Source organism: Carassius auratus, chromosome 1 (assembly GCF_003368295.1).
Source record: "Carassius auratus strain Wakin chromosome 1, ASM336829v1, whole genome shotgun sequence".
Classification (NCBI taxonomy): domain Eukaryota; kingdom Metazoa; phylum Chordata; class Actinopteri; order Cypriniformes; family Cyprinidae; genus Carassius; species Carassius auratus.
The window spans coordinates 3261695-3282328 of NC_039243.1; the positions used below are offsets into that span (position 1 = coordinate 3261695).

The following is a 20634-nucleotide window of genomic DNA, read 5'->3' on the forward strand; positions in this document are numbered from 1 at the left end:
TGTTCATCACTAATTCTCAATCAGCACTTAGTTAATTACTTAATTGAAAAGTTTTTAAACGTACATGGTTTAAATCAAGGCAATCGGTTTACTCAAACGGTTTAAGTTAAGTTAACTTGTCGGGATTTACAGTGTGACAACATCTCAAGAGTTAGTGGCATCACTGATGGCACCCTAATCCCAGAGTCAAACGCTGTGGTAAATGAGCCCTTGTGCATTTACAGGAAGGGATATCCTGCCATTAATGTTCAAATAGTGTGTGATCACAAGGAGACGTTCAATGGCATTGTACCAAAATGGCTTGGAAGCACACATGACTCTTTTGTGTGGGCCACTTCTGCAGTTTGCAGGTGGCTGAAGAGGGTGCATGGCTTTGGTGATAGCTGGGAGACAGAGGATATCTTCTTCACCCACCTCCTGACACCTGCGAGCATCCAGCCATCACTGCAGTTTTAGGTTAGATCTACGCACCACAACTTTTTCCCAAATCACTCAAAGTGGATGGTGAAATCTTCTAAAGTAATAGGGCATAGGGTCGATAACTCTGAACAAAACCCAGCCCAGGTGCGGTGCAATCAATGACGTCGACACAGCAAACTAACAACGAACTATGCTTCTAACCACAGAAGGAGAGTTGTCGTTCACACAACACAAGTTTGCGATGCAGTTTACGAATGTTCGTTTGAACTATGGTTTCGGGAAACATCGAATCGTTGAACTACGCTGGTAAGGACGGAACTTGGGACCATAATTGGCTAATGATGCTTTGGGGAAACGCAACCCTGAACAGCTTTGGGAAGCATATGATGTGTAATATATAGCTGCTCAACTTTTATGGATTGAGTTCCTATAGGAAGTGCTTTGACTTTTGAAAAACAACATGCATTTTTTAAAGTAAATAAACTTCCATCAATAGAGTGTCAGGTCAGCTCAATTTATTTGTAGTACAGCGCTTTACACAATACATTTCAGTTTTACATTAAACAAACAGACAAATTTTGACAAAATTGCATTTTGCGATAATATAAACTGTCAGGTAGTGTAGACATGCTGTGCATCAAACTAAAATATAAAGCTAGGTGATAATAGTGTTTAAATCGTAGACAGACAGACAGACAGACAGACAGACAGACAGACAGACAGACAGATAGACAGATAGATAGATAGATAGATAGATAGATAGATAGATAGATTGATTGATTCTTCCCCCAGCCCACCAGGCTCCTAAACTCAAACCCAGTCTCTTAACATCTTCATGTCTCCACTTAATATTTATTTAATCAGTAAGATATTCATCATTATCGACCTCACATTGACATATGACAGTGTCAACCTGTTTGCACATTTGCCCTTTTGTACATTCATGTGTATATTAATATTTAATTCACTAGTAGGTTCTGAGTAAATATTATATATATATATATATATATATATATATATATATATATATATATATATATATATATATATATATATATAATTTGTTAAAATCTTGTAAATTGTGCAAATTCACTGCCTTCATTAATTTAATTAATTGAAATATTTAATTTAGTTCCACTGGTACATGATCTTTCCTAAACTACAAAGAAATAAGTCTTCACCAACTCTTCACTAATGACAGCTGTCAATCACATGTGGCTCCGCCCACATATCTCAGGATTGGTTCCTCTGTGCTCCGCCTCTCACTGCATCATCTTCCTGTTGATCTGAAAAAAACAAGAAGAAGATTTTTTGTCATCAACAACATTATAAACCTCCCACAAGCTTGATAAAACAATCAAACTAGTACTGAAGAGAGTTTAATAAATGCAGAGATGATCTGTAAAAAGGGACAACAACGATTGTACTTCCTAAGGAAGCTTAACTCTTTTAATGTTGATAAGGTTATCCTGTCTTTATTTTATAAATCTTTTATTGACTCTGTCCTTACTTTTGCTTTTATTGCCTGGTATTGGGTCATCAGCCTGAGGGAGAAAAATAACCTCAGCTATATTGTAAAGATGGCTGGTAAGTCAATAGGCTGCCCACAGGTTTCCTTGACAAATATATATGAGAGGCAGGTTATGAGGAAAGCAGATGCCATATTGGACTGTGTAAATCACCCCCTTTATTGTTCTTTTGAGGTCCCTCGTTTTAAATCCAATAGGACAAAGAACTCTTTTATACCAAGCACAATTCGGTTGCTAAACTTGCGTAATTCTTGATCTAGACGAGTAGTAGTGTAACAGTGTTTTTAATTAGTAGTTTGTATTGTTATTTGTATGTGTATGTGGTGTTTACCTGTTGTGCTACCTGTGTGTTTACCTGGCTGTAAGACAAGTTTCCCTTAGGGGACAATAAACTGAAACTGAACTGAAACTGAAACTGAGTTTTCTGGATTATCTTGAGATGAGCTGCAGATAAGACACTTACTGATGGATTCTCATGTTTAGGATCAAGAGTCTTCAGGAGGTCTGGGACGAACGGTCTGTGAGGAAGAGAGAGAGAGATGGTCATGTGATCTTCTGTGATGATGATCTGACTTTGACGTCTCACTTACTGTGAGTGTGTCGTAGAGGTCAGAGGTCGTGGACTTGAGCTCAAGAGCTGTATATGTGTCTTCACCAGGATCAGAGATCTACAGAGACAGAGAGACTGAAAAACTTACATCAAAAAAATAAAAGAAGGTAAATTAATTAAAATTCATAGCACAATATTAAATACATATTTTCAAAATAGATTTTTACTTATGATTTATTTGTTTGCATCATTCTGACATCAGGTTTTTTAAATGATTCATAAGTGGACTTAATTTGTTTGTGAAGAGGACTCTGCTGCTCGTGCTATTTGTTTTTGTGTTCAGGTTATGACGAGACTATATATATATATTAGTATTTGTATATATTTTTTAATTTCCAAAATCTCTTGTCACACCATGTAAGGACACTTCACATACTGACAGCTATCCGTTTAAAGAGAGAAATATCAGTTTCTGAATGTTTTGTTGTGGAATATGTTGATAGACTTTGATAAGTCTGAAACACAGATAACTGCTGTAGCGAATTATCTCAAAGGGGAAATATGAATAAGCAATCATAACTAGTTATGATTTGTTATAAGTATTTAGATCTGCTATATGCATTTATTTGACCTCTCAGTGTCAACTGTATGTAAATTCTAAAAACATTACTTTCCTGTTTCTTACTGTACAATACTACTCAGAGCATGTAGCTAAAATCTGCATGATTAGGGACTTCAGTTATGAGCAAAAAAAGACCTCAAATGTGATATAAAACTTTATTAACTACCTAAGAAATTAAACTAGTCTAACACACACATACACACACATGCATACAGTTTGGATAGGAAAAAGGCTTAAAGTTTCAGCAGTAAAGAAAAGAGAAATAAAGACATGAAGCTACAGTATGATACAATTTGATATTCAGGAGGTCTACAGCCTGAAGGAAACATCAGTTTCTTAGTTCAAATTATTAACTGATAGAATAAGTATCATATGCATATTTTACAAAGGTGCATATGATACTTATTCTATCAGTTAATAAGACTAAGTCTGATACTTGCACAGCAGGTCTCGCCTGTTTGATAAAGAGTCCTGATGCACTTTGGGGCTAAATTTGGTCTCTGCTGAAGTGAGCTGATGAGAAAGACCAGCTCGAATAAGAGGATATCGATGAATGAAAGATCAAGACTGAAAAGCTTGGTTCAAGCTTAGAGTGTTTGTTTAGCTCAGCATCTTCATGATGGGATAATGTCACACCCTCAGAATTTGAGTGAGCCGATGAGGAATGGTACCTTTTGGGGGTCTCTAGTATGGTGTCTTGCATATGAAATTAGATAGGGGGGTTCAAGAGAATATAAAATGAATGTGTTGCATAGGAATCAATATATAATAAAGACTCATTTAGATCATGAAAATACGAACGAATAGATACCAAACATCATATAGATGAGGTTATATTAACTAGTGATCCACCATAAGCATGTATAAAACATATACAAAACACAATATACAAGAAAAAGTATATGTGAATTAATTCAAAGAAAGGTTTTTCTATTAAATAAATAGAGAACATGTTCTGCCTTTTTTGAGGGGGGAGGGTCCATAGACCTTTTGGTTGGATGAGGGAGTGTTACATATCGTTTGTTAAATATTACAAATAGTTGTTTGTCTAATTGGTCCAAATGCTACACCACTGATGAATTGATTTTTTGCTTCAGTTAAGTTGTGTCTGGAAGATTTACCTGCGTCTTTGTGATGTATTCAGATTTAAAACTCCTTCTTTTCTTTCTGTAATAATGACAGATATTAACAGGATATAGACAACATTTGAAAATATCAATGTGTTTGTGGTTCTCACATTATGAACAGGATGATTATGATAATGATGGTAATAAGCATTAATGACGCTCCACATTCCACTGCAATCCCAAAAACTACACTCCAACTGGATCTGTAATGCTCTAAAAGAAAGAAACAAATCAGCTAAGATTAACTGTCCAAACCAAAAAAAAAAAAAAGGTTTTACAGGTTTGCTCTCCAAGACCTTCACCAGTGACAGTAACAGCGTCTGATCTCTGTGATCCATGTTGATTGTGAGCCTCACAGTAGAAGCGTCCACTCTGTAGTGCACTGAAACTCTGTCCAGATCCAACAGCTGAGCTTTGATTCTCCTTAAACCAGCTGAAGTTCAGAGCAGGAGGGTTTGAATCACTGCTGCAGATCAGAGTCACTGAATCTCCCTCCACTATTACACCTGATCCATTTATAGACACTGACACGTTCTTTGGTGCATCTATAAAGGATACATATTCAATCCTTATATCAACCCATTCAAACACAATTTTCAGGTTTTGAAAAAGAACAAATGAGTCTGTACTCACAGGAGACATTGAGCTGAGCAGCAGGAGAGATGTAAGTGTGTCCATGTAGAGCACAGCTGTATCTGCCTGCATCCTCTCTTCTGACTGACTGCAGCAGGAGTTGATTGTTTCTGTCTCTTCTCTCAGTTAATGGCTGTGAGTTTCTGTACCAGATGAATGTTGCTCTGTCAGTCAGAGTGCAGCTGCTTTTACATGTCAGACGGACATTATGACCCTCTGTCACTCTCTCAGGAGCCTCCACCTGAAGATCTGAACACAACACACACATTATATCTAGTGCTGCTGTCATACACTGATTATTATTCAACATAATGCACAGAAGAAGAGCTCAGCCTCATGAAAGTCACCTGTGACAGTAAGAGTCACTCCTGGATCACCAGTCCATTTTCCATCAGGTTTATCAGTGATGAATCTGAAACAGTACATGTGTTGGTCCTTCTGTGTCACATGACTCAGTCTGATGGTGCAGTTCTGCTCTTTGTCTCCCAGATACTGAAGCCTCTGACTGTATTCAGGATCCTTAGACAGATCTGGAAACTCTTCATGTTTATCTTTTTTCTCTTTCGTATTAGTCCAGAACACTTTCTCGATCTTATATCCATTAGGGTATGTATAAGTGCAGTTCATTATCACTGATGAGTTATGTAGTGCACAGATGTGTGAAGGAGTGTAACTCACACCCCAGTCAGCACTAGAAACCCCTGAAACACAGAAACAATAAAAATTAATATGTTTCCTTGAGTTACTGAGCTATGGATTTTTCCAGCTTTTAGTCCATGTGTTTTGTTGCAAACAAAAGTTATTATAAGCAGACATGTACACTAATTCTCATTTATTCTTGTGCACTGGGACAGATATTTAATCAGTATAGCACTACAGGCTTCCACAACACAATAATTACAGAGCAGAAAAAAAAAAAAAAGTTAAAAAGTGCAGTGAAGTCAGAACTCATCAGAATTGCTCCACTATGGGTCAGTGTTGACATGCGGTTCAATTATTAGCCCTCGAAGGGAGCATTACACACTATAAAGACCTGAAACTGATTTCATAATGAATACATTAGACATCAGCTGCTTCTGCAAATGCTGAAATATTTCTCCCAAACAAAGAAAGAAGATGAGTGGAGGATGACGAAGAAGAGCAAAAAGCATGCTGATTTTTCATGCTGCATAAATAATTAAATACCTTGAAAACAGTTCAGTATGACTTTGATCAGTGAATATAGCGTGAAGTGTTGCTGCATTATCAGACACTCACCATGAATCATGAGAAGAAAGATCCAAGGTAGAGGAGGAGCCATCCTGAATGACATCACCACAGCAACACCTACAACAACCAATAAACAATCAGTTACTGTTATACATACAATATAACATGATGGAAAATTAAATTGCTAACATATTTAAAGGGTTTGTAACATTAAGCACAAAGAGGACAAATACCATTTAACTCAATAAAAAGCTCCAGAAGTTGATCTTTTTAAGTAAGTTTCAGTGTCTTCAATGTACTGTACATCTCCTTTTATTCCTCAAGATAGTGAGTTCACTGTCAATACTATAATAACTAATAGTCTGCTGAATTTTGAGGTCATCAATCAATACAGACTCCAAGTCAGAATATTGACTACAACATCTACAATAAATCAAACAAGAACAACAGAAAAGCAACAGAAGAATGCTTTACAAAAGTAATGTTTCCAAATGAAGTAAAACCAGATAGATACAGAGTAGTTTTACCAGTTTCAGTGAGTCTTGTCCATCGGGTGTGAAATGATGAAAACAGAAAACAAATGGAGGAAGGAAATTTGCTAATATCCTCATGAACTCCTCATGAAATGTTTACCTGCTTCTTTCTCAGAGTTTCTTTGGCTCTTCATGCATCAAAACAATCAGCATGCAACATTTCAAACAATATCACTTTGTTACATTAATGCGCCTATACTCTGCAAAACCATCAAACCTAACTAAAGAAACAAACAAACTAAAACACAAGCCAGAAACACGGGGGCGTGGAGCTGGGAACTCTGTTACACAATAGTGATCTGAACAATTTAACACTATACACCCTCGAACAGTGACCTTAACAGCTGCTTACAAATGTGTGAAGATAAGTTAGATATCATTTCAAAGCTTAAAACCACAAAATTCATCACGTAAAACCATTTTTTTTTTTTTACAGAAAATTTAAACTTCTATAAATATTTGATACTTTCGTATTTTGAAATTATTCTACTCCTACAATAAAATGCTGATAGTCTTCTTTAAACAGAGTCAATTTATATAATCTATAATATAAATATTTTTTTATTATTTTTTATTTATTTATTTATTTTATTTTATTTATTTATTTTTTTGCTGAGGGCTAAAATCAGTGATTCAATATTAATCTGATATGAATCTGCCTGCAGCTCTTAAAACATAATTTGTCTTACTATTTCTGTTACAGAAAATATTCCTCTACTGAAATAAGCAAGAAATATTAGCACACATCTGGCAGTCCTGCCTTCTGTCTTCATTAGTTTGAAAGAAACTCTGATGTTGATGTGTTTCTGCTAAAGTGAAACTGAAAGTAAACTGCTCTCTACAGGAAAAGCCTTGAATTACAGGATGAGGAAAAACACATCGTGTGTGTGTGTGTGTGTGTGTGTGTGTGTGTGTGTGTGTGTGTGTGTGTGTGTTTAATGTATTTCTCATACAAATATATTATTGCCATGTTATACTGATTTATTTCTCGTCATTATGCGAACTAATTTACATTTTGTGATGTTTAATTCACAGTTAATTTCTCTTTAGAAAGAGCTGGAGATAAGCATTATAATTCTGGTTAAATAATGAGGGTTCATTTTTTTTTTTTACATACTTCTTCATTCTCCCAGTTCACACAGACTTGAAGAATAGAAATACGAACATATTTCCTATCATGAATATGAAGACGGCAGAGCCAATGAGAGTTTGTAAGGACACATGTAGCACCGCCTCAGGTTCAGCTCAACCCTGTTCTGCAGGATCTTCTTCATCTGAATCTCTTCATCCTAAATCTAGCGGATCCAGGCCACATACGATAAACAGAGCAGAAGGAAAGATTTTCTGTGAGTAGAATCACTTACATGATTCTTTCACGAACTTGTTGAATAGTTTAAGAAGACTGTTTTATAGCAGCATGCTTTATATTTGTCTCTTTTAACGCAACTAGCGGAAACGCGTGTGAGACGCTCGCGCTTGGGCTCTATTCGCATTAAACATCCGTATAATAAACGACATCTAAAATTCTGATTAGTCTTCTCATTTCAGATAATGTATTCACAATGTGTCAGCACGATCTCGAAAAACAACACTGAGTGGTTGCAAAGTCTTAGTCACCAATTGACTAAGTTTAAATTGATAAATTGATGCTATATGTTTTAGTGATGGGTCGTTCTTGAACGATTCGTTCATTTTGAACGAATCTTTAATGTGACTCGGGAAGAACGAGTCGTCTCGGGAGTGATTCGTTCAGTCGCGCATGCGCAGTATTCTTTAGGTTCTGTTCTGGAAGTAGTCTAGTTCACTTCTTTCAGTCAGCGCAGTCTGAGCCCGAAGGACAAATTATTAGTTATTTTTTTATTTAATGTTTTATTGTTAATGCCAAGTTACCAAAGATAAAAGTACAGTGAATGTCAATATGACCAGAAAAGCAGTAATAATTCTAATGATAATGATGATGATAATAATAATGACTATGCGCCCGTTTGTAAGGAGGCTTGCAAATTAATTCCTCTATCCAATGCTGTCACGTCCAAGAGGGTCTGGCTGCAGACTTGCACTTGCACGCTCAGACACTTGCACTTCCGCTAGTGACATCACTTGCAGTCTTTTTTTTTTACTTTGCAGATTTTTTTTTTTTTTTTTTTTTTTTTTTTTTTTTTTTTTACTTTTTGTTTGAGTTTCCCAACATTTTATAACAGTATCCAGGTGGCGAAGACAAGAAAAAATAAACTAAATTACAATATCTCTTGCAATCGCTACCTGCGACAATTGCAATCGACACAAATCATGCATGTTGAATGATTGAAGCTATGTTGATGATTAAACGATTAAAACTAATTTAGTACTATAACATACAGGGTCCTGCAAGAAACAGACAAGACCGGCAAATCCGTGGCCAGAACACCCAACACTCAACATGGCTTATTGTATTAAGATGCTATTAAAATATCAAATTAAATATACAGTTCATTATTTTAATGAATAAGTATATAGTATTTTCCTCACATACCGCAAAATGTGGCATAATGGACTAAGATGATAAAGGCCAAACCCAATATGCTTCTCTATATTATTAAAATACATAACTATTGTATACATAAATTGTGAATTATAACAATTCCTTTTCTTTCTTTTTTTTAATTGATCTTGAAAAAACCTTGCAGGAAAAAATATTTTTATGAGAATCATCCTCAGATTTAATCTCGAACTTGGTAAAACAATTATCTTTATTTAAAATGTTTCAAGTATTAATAATTTTCCTTTTGTTAAACTGGAATAAATCATACTGGAACTGTTTAAAGATCATGTGTGCTTTGATATATAAGTGACTGAATGATTTACAGCTTTCTGAGAAACCAAAATCAAGCAGAAAGAAAATGAATGACAGAGGTGAGTACTTACTTCATAAAGACACAAATGATCTACTAATAATCCGCACATTACATATCACTTTATCATATATATATATATATCGCTTTCTCCATAGTTCCTCTGTTTTCAGATGAAGGTGCCATCGATTCATTTGGTAAGATTTATCTGCTTCATTGCTATGTGGTTTTAGTCTTTAGAAAAGATTCAATTGATTTTAACTCTGTCCAGATCCAAATTATCAAGATCTGTCTTCATGATAAATGAATTTTTAAAATAATAAATGTTGTTTTAAAAACCCGTCATGCCCTAGGTTTATGTAGTGTAGTGAGCTGTTATGTGTAAGTTTGTAGTGTTGTCAGCTCCAGGTTTTCAAGGTTAGCTTGGCTGCAGTTTAACTGTGTCCATCTGTCACTCCTGAAAACTAGTTTCAGAAAGACAATCTTCTGCGGTGCGACGACGGACACTAAATCAGACACACCGACATCACAACTACGAGCATCATGGGAGGACACAGCAATCCACAGAAGACAGTATTTATTTCACATGTACCTTCACTGATCAAGCAGACATGCAATAAACATTTGTCAAATATAATGTTGATAACCAAACATTTGATTGTACATTGACTCACACTTTATTTGTCCATACTATGGGAGTCAATGGCTGCCGTCAACTGTTTGGTTACCGTTATTCTTCAACATATTTTATTTTGAGGTTTGGAAAAGGTGGAGGGTGGGTAAATAATGACATGATTTTCTAATTATTTTGAACACGGTTAAAAAGCTTTGTCTAATCCAGACATGATCATGTGACTGACAGGATCGGCTCCATCTGAACTCAGGATTGTGCTGCTGGGTAAAACTGGATCAGGAAAGAGTTCAGCGGGAAACACCATCCTGGGCAGAGAGTATTTCATCAAGGCTGTTTCTCCAGGATCGGTTACTGAGACCTGTGAGAGAGGAGAAGCACAGATTGGTGAGCGGATCATCTCAGTCGTCGACACGCCAGGCCTGTTTGATACACGGATGTCAGAGGGGGAAATGAAGAGTGAAATAGTGAAATGTGTCTACATGTCTGCTCCTGGTCCTCATGCGTTTCTGCTGCTCATCAGACTGGGTGTGAGATTCACAGAAGAGGAGAAAAACACAGTCAAATGGATTCAGGAGAACTTTGGAGAAGAAGCTACTCAATACACCATCCTTCTGTTCACTCACGCTGATTATCTCAAGGGAAGACCTTTAGATCTGTACATCACTGAAAGTGAAGATCTCCAGGCCCTCGTAAATAAGTGTGAGGGCAGATATCACCCGTTTAACAACGAAGACATGAGGAACCGCGATCAAGTCACAGAACTGCTGGAGAAGATTGAGATCATGGTGGAGAAGAATGGAGGACAGCACTACACTAATGAGATGTACCAGGACGCTCAGAGAAAGATACGCAATAGAGCACAGTTCTGTAAGTGCTTTTGACACATAATACCACCATGATATAAACTGATGTTTGTGAATAAAATCTGTTCTCTGTGCCTGTGTCACTTCATTTCCAATTGATAGTGTTGAACCTAAACACTCAGTTAATTCACAATCTGATTGACAGGGGCTGAAAAACCTCGCTTTGTGCTGCTGGGTAAAACGAAATCAGGAAAGACCAGCGTGGTAGAAACCTTCCTGGGCCAAAGGAGATCTGACAGCAGAGAGCTAGAAGCTTTCGTGTGTGGAAAGAGGATGATAATAATTGACACTCCTGGACTGATCGATGCACCAGAAGAGAAGATGAAGGAAGAAATCGAGAAGTTTGTCTTCATGTCTGCTCCCGGTCCTCATGTGTTTCTGCTGGTGATCAAACTGGACACGAGATTCACAGACGAGGAGAATAACACCGAGAGATGGATTCGTAAGAACATTGGAGAAGATGCTTTATGTCACACCATCGTTCTGTTCACTCACGCCGATCATCTGACGGGGAAAACATTAGATGAATATATCAGAGAGAGAAGCCTTCTCCAGTCGCTGGTTCAAGGCTGCGGTGGCAGATTTCACTCATTCAACAACGAGAATAGAGATGATCACAATCAGATCTCAGAGCTGCTGGAGAAGATCGAAAACATTGCAGAGAGAAACCAGTGGAAGTTCTACACAAATGAGATGTTTAAAAACATGATTCAAAAAAAGATCTTTAATGAAAAACTAGAAAAAACCCTAAATAAAGTCACAGCAGGAGCAGCACCAGCAAGTGTAGGGTTGATAACAGCAGGTTTGCTAGCAGAGCCAGTCGTAGCACCAGCGCTAATCATTGCAGGAGTTGTGTTTGCGGTGGGAGCCGCTGGAATCTTTGTCTGGAGAAAATGTGGCAAAAAATCTGTTTGTTGTGACATTCTGGATAGCAGGGATTAAAGTTCTTCAAATCCACTGAAAAACATCCACTGAATGAATCCTGAACTTCACTAATTCTGTCATAATAACCATCGAAGTGCAGATCTGATATAAGCATCAGTACTGGAGCTGTGCATTAGGTCTTAAAGTGACAGCAGCCTGATATACCTTTTATTCTTAAATGTTAGTGTTACATGGGTAAACAAAAACAACAGAATACATAACTATTTTATTTTCTTAGTAGTTAAATGAAGCAACAGTTAAAGTAATATAAAGTAGTCTGACAAAAATGTTAGATGTTAGAGTTAGATGACATGTGCATTCATTAATAAGTGGCCAATTTAACCTGACTTTATTTTTAATATGTCTAAAGTTTGTATGTGTGGTTTTTATTTATATAATTCAAATCTGATCTTTAATTTATGTTTCCACTGTGCTATTGTCACACACACCAGCTGGAGTGCCCTTGATAGCCACCAGAGGGAGCTCCATTCAAACTGTTGCTCCTCTGTCATGGACTTCATTCCCCACAATCCTTTGCACATACGCCTTGTCCAAGTCTTGCAGGTCTCATTATGTCATTTCTAAGCCTCGTATGCTGGTTTTGATCATCAGTCTGTTGTTCAGGACCCTGTTATTATCTGTCTGTGAATGACCTTTGTCTGTTTTTGGACTCTTCTGTGGATTAACCCTTCAATATATTCTGTGTTTGGATCCTTAACCTTTCGGTCTCTTTATGTGTTTTTCAGTTTTATATTTTTAGTTAAATGTTGGTGATTTATAAAGTTGTTATTTGTACTCAAATGTGAATAATAAACTGCAAAAGACAGCTTTTTAAACATGAATCCTGCATATCTCTGTGTCAGATGTGTGTTTTCATCTACGACACTTTCACTGTTTTCAGCATCTGTCATCTGAACTTTATGATGACATGAACACATCATTTGTCTTAAATTATAAATCCAAAGAAATTAAAACAGACAGAACACAGAATTTCAGACGAAGAAACAAAACATTATAAAATATGAATGAAATATTAAAATGGTATAATACTAAAATAATAAATGTCACAGTTTTTATTAATTCAGTTGACAAAAAATGCTTTTAGATTATTACAATTTAATTATACAATTTAATTTATATATCATAAAACCCGATAAGTAAACTTTACTCAAACCGTTTGAGTAAACAGATTGCCTTGATTTAAACCAAAAATATTTTTTGATTATTAAAACTTGTATTATAATATTTAATATAATTATACTATTTAAATGTAATTAAAACAGAAAACACTTCATTTGAGAAAAAATTAAAACCCTAAAATATGTCCCTTAAATATGAAGTTAAATCGCATACTATGCATGATTTACAATAATTAGACATGCTTTTTGGTTATAATTTATTTTAACCTTTAATCAGAATCCAGAAAAATAACAAATAAGCTACAGAGAGATCTGACCCAACAAATCAAGGGTCAAGAACACAACTAAACCAAACACTGATCTCCATGATGGTGATCTCCATGATCATTTTAACCAATAAAACATCATCATCTGATCCTCTGTAGTTCTCAATAACAGCAGGTGTTCATCACTAATGCACAATCATCCATTAATTAGTCTCTTAATGATCTCATTATTGAATGCATGAATCTCATGAAGCATTTTGTTGATTGTCACCGTTGTAGAGCATCATATGCTGGTTCTTGATCTCTGTGTGTGTGTCTAAAAAGCAAGCAATGGAGTTCAAATTTCTATATGCGTTACCCAATTTTAAAATTCACTCCCTACAAATATTAGAATAATGTTTTTTTTTTTTTTTTTTTTTGTATGCTGTAGTTTCACTGGTATTATTTCACTGAGACTCAAAACCTAAACATGTGAAAACAGAGAAAAAACATTTTATATATATATAAACAGAAGTAAACCAGCTCAGTGTGACTACATGTTCTTCACATATCACAGATCTCTTTTCTTCTCAGCAATACATGAGGAGCTACAGATAGAGATCTGACCCAACAAATCAAGGGTCAACTAAACCAAACACTGATCTCCATGATGGTGACATCATTTTAACCAATAAGTTAAATATCCAGCAGAAAGTCTGCAAACACAATCTTGTTCTCTAAACACCTTCAGTAAATGTATTTAAATTAACTTAAAGAAAAAGAGCTCTGTTTTTCTGTAGATTAAGTCCAGTAATGTTGTTCTCTTGCTGAGGGAGGAACACTGATATATCTGCAACTGTGTAAAAAAAAAAAAAAGGTGTTAACTACACAAAGCCACATATCTAAAGTTCATGTGTTAAAACAGTCATGTGTCTGCTGTTGATCTGATGAGCTTCAACACGGTAAGACAAACACACTCATACTTCAATGAAAACTGATGATTATTGCTCATATAACACACGAGTCTTAACGTGAGAAATGTTAAGAATAGAGAGATGTAAAACCTCACATATGTCCTTTTAAACAGGAAGTATAGGTGAGAAATGTCACAGGACTTTTATAAATATCTAGTAGTCTTCTGTTATTCACTGGTCAGTGTCATGTGGTTTAATGAAGTGTTCATTATTCAGAGCATCTGATTGGACAAAAAGTCAGTGCAACTTTAGAATATTTTTGGCTCATGATCTCAGAGGTGAATATGTTAAATAGTTCAGTAGCTCATAGATGAGCAGATCTGATAAATGTGAACTAAAACCCATATTTTGATGTCAAAATCAATTTTTTTTATTTTCTTAATCTTGTTTTTCATTAGTTGACAGTGTAGCGTGTTGTTCACGGATGATTTCCTGGTTCTCTTTCACTCCTTGGTCTCTTTGCTTTTGTTTCCAAACTGATTAGCTTTTATTTCCTTATAATGAGTTGCTCTTTTCAGTAAAAAAGTATCATGATGTGTTAATTTTCTGTTGTAACCGATAAAACATAATTTTCCTCCTGATGTATTCTGTGTTTCAGTGGTTTCTGCTGATTGGGGTGTGAGTTACAGTCCTTCACACATCTGTGCACTAAAGAACTCATCAGTGATAATGAGCTGCACTTATACATACCCTACTGGATATAAGATTGAGAAAGTGTTCTGGACCAAAAACCCTGTAAAGGGTGAAGACTATCCAGATCTGTCTAAGGATCCTGAATACAGTCAGAGGCTTCAGTATCTGGGAGACAAACAGCAGAACTGCACCATCAGACTGAGTCATGTGACACAGAACGACCAACACATGTACTGTTTCAGATTCATCACTGATAAACCTGGTGGCGTATGGCTTGGTCATCCTGGAGTGAATCTCACTGTCACAGGTGAGTTTCATGAGGCTGAGCTCTTCTTCTGTGCATTATGTTGAATAATAATCAGTGTATGACAGCAGCACTAGATATAATGTGTGTGTTGTGTTCAGATCTTCAGGTGGAGGCTCCTGAGAGAGTGACAGAGGGTCATAATGTCCGTCTGACATGTAAAAGCAGCTGCAATCTGACTGACAGAGCAACATTCATCTGGTACAGAAACTCACAGCCATTAACTGAGAGAAGAGACAGAAACAATCAACTCCTGCTGCAGTCAGTCAGAAGAGAGGATGCAGGCAGATACAGCTGTGCTCTACATGGACACACTTACATCTCTCCTGCTGCTCAGCTCAATGTCTCCTGTGAGTAGAGAATGATGTTTCATCTTTAAAATTAACTGTCATTAATCTCTGATTAATTAAAATTAATCTTGTCATTAATCTCTGATTAATGGCCAGTTTGTATAATCTCTTATCCCTTCTCCAAAATCATAACTCATACAATTATTTCATGAAAACACTGCTTCAGTGCTACTTTAATACTCTGTATTGTGGAAACACATGAACACAGAGCAGTGTTTAGTTAACTCTGGGGACTTGTGAAGTATTACATCAATCATTACCTGATTAAATTACGTATGACTGACATATGAATCACAGAAAGATTATTTATTTATGTAATCAAACTGATGGAAAATTGATTAAATAGTTAAATATTTGTTAAGTGTGTAAGCAAACGATATAAACAAACACTATTTCTTTTCTTGACAGGCCTGTACGAAATTAAAAAGTTGTCTTTCTTCTGGACGGTCAAACTAACTGTCAATCACATTAACATCCAATCAGAAAATACTGTTAAATACTGGGCCTTCATTTTCAACAGTCTCTAAAAGAAAAATGAAAAAAATATATATATAATGTCTAAGGTTGAGAAGGAAACTGTTTACAAATGCAATGTTTCGTCAATGAATAAAAATGTATATAAATAGAGAATATACCATGAATACTTTCACCAGACACCTGCAGATCCTCCAGAGAATCCTGTGATCTCCATCAGTCCATCTGGAGAAATAAAGGAGGGAGATTCAGAAATCTCTTATTCATAGGTCTTATGCAATGACAAATTTGTTTTTGTATTTTTCTGTTTTAGACCCTCCCAGGAGTGTCTCAGTGTCCATCAGTCCATCTGTAATAGTGGAGGGAGATTCAGTGACTCTGAACTGCAGCAGTGATTCAATCCCTCCTGCAGAAATCAGCTGGTTTAAAGGAGGAACATTTATAGGATCTGGAAGAATCTACAGCATCTCAAAGATCAGCTCTGATCACAGTGAAGTATACAAGTGTAGATCCATCAATGAACATGGAGAGAAATACTCTGATGATGTGACTTTAAACGTCATGTGTGAGTTTATTAAACATTATACTGAAAAACATTTATTGGGATCATTTTTAGATTGCATTACTGACAGAGTATTCAAAGGTCAAGTCAACAAATATTTTTGTAATTGTTTTTAGACCCACCCAGGAGTGTTTCAGTCTCCATCAGTCCATCTGGTGTAATATTGGAGGGAGATTCAGTGACTCTGACCTGCAGCAGTGATTCAAACCCTCCTGCAGAAATCAGCTGGTTTAAAGGAGGAATGATTGTAGGATCTGGAAGAATCTACAGCATCTCAAACATCAGATCTGATCACAGTGGAGAATACAAGTGTAGATCCATCAATGAACATGGAGAGAAATACTCTGATGCTGTGACTTTAAATGTCATGTGTGAGTTTTATGAATCATATTCTATATTCTAAACACACACACCTGCTTTATTTGTCAGTATATTTTGTGGTATCTAGTCTGATTAAAACTAAAGTGACAAAAAATAACTAGTGATGCTTCGAAACACGAGAATGATTCTTCTAATTTATAAACAGTGATAGATTATGGATAGTGTGTATTTCTGGTCTCAGTCCCGCTGTCTGTCTGTGTGTGTGAGAGACTTTCATGGAGAAATCAAATCATATGAGGGACATATATAAAGAAACTCACAGAACAAACATACTGAGGTCAAAATTAAAAATGTTTTGTTTATTTAAAACAATGTAGTTAAGTAACATCTGTGACAAGATTTCTGAATATTTTCACAATTGCAAATGTTTCATTGATTTTAGTTCAACAAACAAGTAAAGTATGAAGTTACTTACATTTGAGACACAACTGTTTTGTTCTGTTTCACCAACAAAAACATTTCTGATCAAAGATCAGATCAGAATTATTGCACATTATCCAAGCAACACTTCAGGTTTGAAGGAAGCGATTTAATGAATAAGTGATTTATTGTTTAGTCTCATCTTTAAAAGTATGCATTTTCCCAACATTTCTTATTTGTATATTACAAATGTTATTTAAAATATTAATCTCATTACATTATTTACTGCAGTTGTAATTTTGCTGTGTAAAATATTTTTAAAACAACTTTATTGGTAACAGCGCAGTAGTATATAATTAATTTATTGATTAATTGTAAGAATTTGGCATGAAAGATTATGCATATATTTAATAAGGGTAAAAAATATTGGCCTTTATTAAGGTAAATGACATCTTGGGGTAAATATTAAAAACATGCAGATTTAAGTTTGAAAAAGCTGATACTACACTGATGAAAATATTACATCAGAATAAATTGTGTACACCACAAAATATCTCAGTGACTATGGGACATTACATTAAAACAAATTAAATATACGTATCACGGATGTAATATTCAATGTAATTCCATCACAAGTTTGGTCATAAATTTCACATAAAGTGGTATTAAGAGGTTCTTCAAAAGCCTTAAATGTAACTTGATCATATCTGCAGACACCTTGATTAACATAAAATCTTTTTTTTTTTTTTTCTGTTCTGTTTTAGATCCTCCCAGGAGCGTCTCAGTCTCCATCAGTCCATCTGTAATAGTGGAGGGAGATTCAGTGACTCTGACCTGCAGCAGTGATTCAAACCCTCAGAATCAGCAGAAATCAGCTGGTTTAAAGGAAGAACGTTTGTAGGATCTGGAAGAATCTACAGCATCTCAAAGATCAGCTCTGATCACAGTGGAGAATACAAGTGTAGATCCATCAATGAACATGGAGAGAAATACTCTGATGCTGTGACTCTAAACGTCATGTGTGAGTTTTATCAATCATATTCTATTTTTTAACCTGCTTTCTTCATTATTTGTCAGTGTATGTTGTGGTATCTAGTCCTGTTAAATGTACAGTATGGTGTGTATGTTTGTCTGTATTTCAGCAGTCAGATGTTTCTCGTCAGTAGCTCTAGCTGTTTCTGTTTCTGCTGCTGTTTTACTCGGTGGAGCATCAGGTGCTTTCATGATGTACCTTTGGTAAGAAGCTCCTTTCACAAATAACTGCTGTATGCTTTCAGGGTTAAAATATACTTGTTTACCACACATGCATGTATAACAGTTAAAATCTACCGTTATTACATTAAGGGATGTGTGTGATTTCATAATGCTGTGTTTATTAAAATGAATCTATGAACATTTCTGAACAACATCTGTAGTGACACAGACTATTTGTGTACCACACGGGAAACACCACTGACAGTGTTTCACTCCTCTTCCTCTTCAGTAAATACACTCCTGGCACTCAGACATAACACCATTATATTCTGATATATCACCTCCTATAGAGGACTCCTAAACCACAAAAACACAAGACAACACGAAACAACACAATCTAAAATACGTGAAATAAATTCAGTATAAACAATAACTTGTCTCCTACAACATTATTGTAGAAACAGGTTCATTCAGTCACTGATCGAGGTCCTCCAACATCACAACAGATCAGGATATGTAATATCTATATGAATCTCTTTAAATGTGCTGTTTATTCATCTTTCTTCTGACAGTCTTACTAAAAGGATGAACAGAAGATCAGCTATGAAGGAGTCTGCGGTGAGATGATCAGTAATTTACAGTGTTTTTCTGCATGAGAGATGTTTCCCACAGCTGCTGTATGAGCCGTACACAGATATGAAGAGTACAGGACACCTGATTCTATAGTCCTGGATTCAGTTAACAGTTCCTCTCAATAATAAACTCAGTGCAGTTACATTTTCAGATTTTAAACATGAACTCATCTGCTTCTGTCTCTGTAGATCTCTGATCCCAGTGAAGACACATATACAGCTCTTGAGCTCAAGTCCACGACCTCTGACCTCTACGACACACTCACAGTAAGTGAGACGTCAAAGTCAGATCATCATCACAGTTCTAGTTTGATTGTTTTATCAAGCTTGTGGGAGGTTTATAATGTTGTTGATGAACTTCAGTCAGTCGTTCCATCTTCTTCTTCTTGTTTTTTTCAGATCAACAGGAAGATGATGCTGTGAGAGGCGGAGCAGAGAGGAACCAATCCTGAGCTCTGTGGGCGGAGCCACATATGATTGACAGCTATCATTAATGAATAGTTGGTGAAGCCTTTTATTTCTTTATAGTTTAGGAATGATGTAACAGTAAAATTAAATGTTATTGTATAGAAATATAAATATGAAGTAAGCTCACTGTTTTAACATTTTAAAAATACATTTGCCTTCAATATTTCAATTTCACACCTTCACAATGGACAATATAAATATTATATAAATATCAAACTACCCAAGTAAAGCAAACACTGATCACAATAATGGTGACCAAACATTTTCAAATAAAACATCAACATCTAAACCTCTGTAAATTCTCAAAATAACTTCTGTAGACATCTGACAGAAATAAAGTCAAACTGGTTAGTAATAAGTGAAGCTGGTTATACGTGTACTGCCATGCATTTCACAGTTTTTTATGTTTTTTGGGGTGGGGGGGTGTTTATTTCGGCCAAAATTCAGCATCTGCCCAACGTTGGATCTTGACGTCAACCCGATTTTAATTTTCAACCAAAATCCAACGTCTGCAAATTAAAAGAGTGTTAAACACTGTATTAAAAGAGTCAGATGTGTGGCTGCTGCTGATCTGATGCTTCAATACAGAAAAACAAACACACTCATACTTCAATAAAAACTGATTTCTATAGATGAAGCTCATGTAACACATAATTCCTGACAAAATTGTATTATCAAAGACCTGATAATGAGTGATAATGAGTAGTTTCTGTGTGGTGCTGATGAAAAAGGAAGAAGAGATGTTACTGTGCGTGTCCATTTTATGAATATCCAGTAGTTCTTCGTTACATCACAGTCTTGCATATGATTTGCTGATTTCTTGTTAGTCAGTGTGAGGCGGTTTAGGGGAGGGACTTTCTCACTCTTCAGAGCGTCTGATTGGACAAACATCATCATATCAACAGATCATGCATATTTTTGACCTTTTTTTCTCTGAAGATAGTGTGTAGATATGATAGAGGGTTATGTGTCAAAGGACTTTATTAGAATAAAGAAGGTCTCAGAGCTGATAGACATGAACATCAAGCCACAAAACTCACATC

The 20634-nt window shown here is 35.8% G+C and overlaps 2 protein-coding genes and 2 long non-coding RNA genes across 9 annotated transcripts in view; 3 read left to right on the plus strand and 1 right to left on the minus strand.

Moving 5' to 3' along the window:
• The window catches only part of LOC113116074 (B-cell receptor CD22-like), a 109307-nt gene that overhangs the window by 72351 nt on the left and 16322 nt on the right, over window positions 1–20634 (plus strand). Inside the window, exon 6 of the mRNA XM_026283981.1 lies at window positions 16673–16927. Coding sequence (XP_026139766.1) covers window positions 16673–16927 — 255 coding nt within the window. The remainder of the gene's footprint in view (window positions 1–16672; window positions 16928–20634) is intronic.
• Window positions 1490–6871, minus strand: LOC113117298 (B-cell receptor CD22-like). Of its 5 annotated transcripts, XR_003294152.1 has the most exons (11): window positions 6724–6871; window positions 6139–6207; window positions 5229–5582; window positions 4882–5130; window positions 4545–4793; window positions 4359–4461; window positions 4243–4288; window positions 2540–2617; window positions 2413–2467; window positions 1931–1964; window positions 1490–1706 (listed from the first exon to the last, which is right to left on the minus strand). XR_003294152.1 is itself a non-coding variant. In XM_026286040.1 (10 exons), the coding sequence occupies exons 1-9, from the start codon at window positions 6755–6757 to the stop codon at window positions 2435–2437; spliced, it is 1209 nt and encodes a 402-aa protein (XP_026141825.1). In that variant the 5' UTR covers window positions 6758–6871; the 3' UTR covers window positions 1490–1706; window positions 2413–2434. The 5 variants fall into 5 exon arrangements, 4 of the variants coding, with proteins under 4 accessions (XP_026141825.1, XP_026141709.1, XP_026141909.1 ...); XM_026286040.1 differs by lacking the exon at window positions 1931–1964 and having other exon boundaries at window positions 4551–4793; XM_026285924.1 differs by lacking the exon at window positions 1931–1964.
• On the plus strand, window positions 9618–10432 carry LOC113118513 (uncharacterized). Its single transcript, XR_003294335.1, has 3 exons — window positions 9618–9651; window positions 9923–10042; window positions 10317–10432. It is a non-coding gene; the product is annotated as an uncharacterized LOC113118513 (long non-coding RNA).
• On the plus strand, window positions 18173–19390 carry LOC113118449 (uncharacterized). Of its 2 annotated transcripts, XR_003294326.1 has the most exons (4): window positions 18173–18318; window positions 18440–18533; window positions 19064–19109; window positions 19313–19390. It is a non-coding gene; the product is annotated as an uncharacterized LOC113118449 (long non-coding RNA). The 2 variants fall into 2 exon arrangements; XR_003294324.1 differs by lacking the exon at window positions 18173–18318 and having other exon boundaries at window positions 18355–18533.

Coding starts and splice junctions, on each gene's coding strand:
- LOC113117298 (XM_026285924.1), bottom strand. CDS start 6,757: ATGAAGAGCCAAAGAAACTCTGAGAAAGAAGCAG. Junction 5,583..6,138: donor CTTTCTTCTCATGATTCATG/GTGAGTGTCTGA, acceptor TCTGTGTTTCAG/GGGTTTCTAGTGCTGACTGG. Junction 2,468..2,539: donor ACCTCTACGACACACTCACA/GTAAGTGAGACG, acceptor TCTTCCTCACAG/ACCGTTCGTCCCAGACCTCC.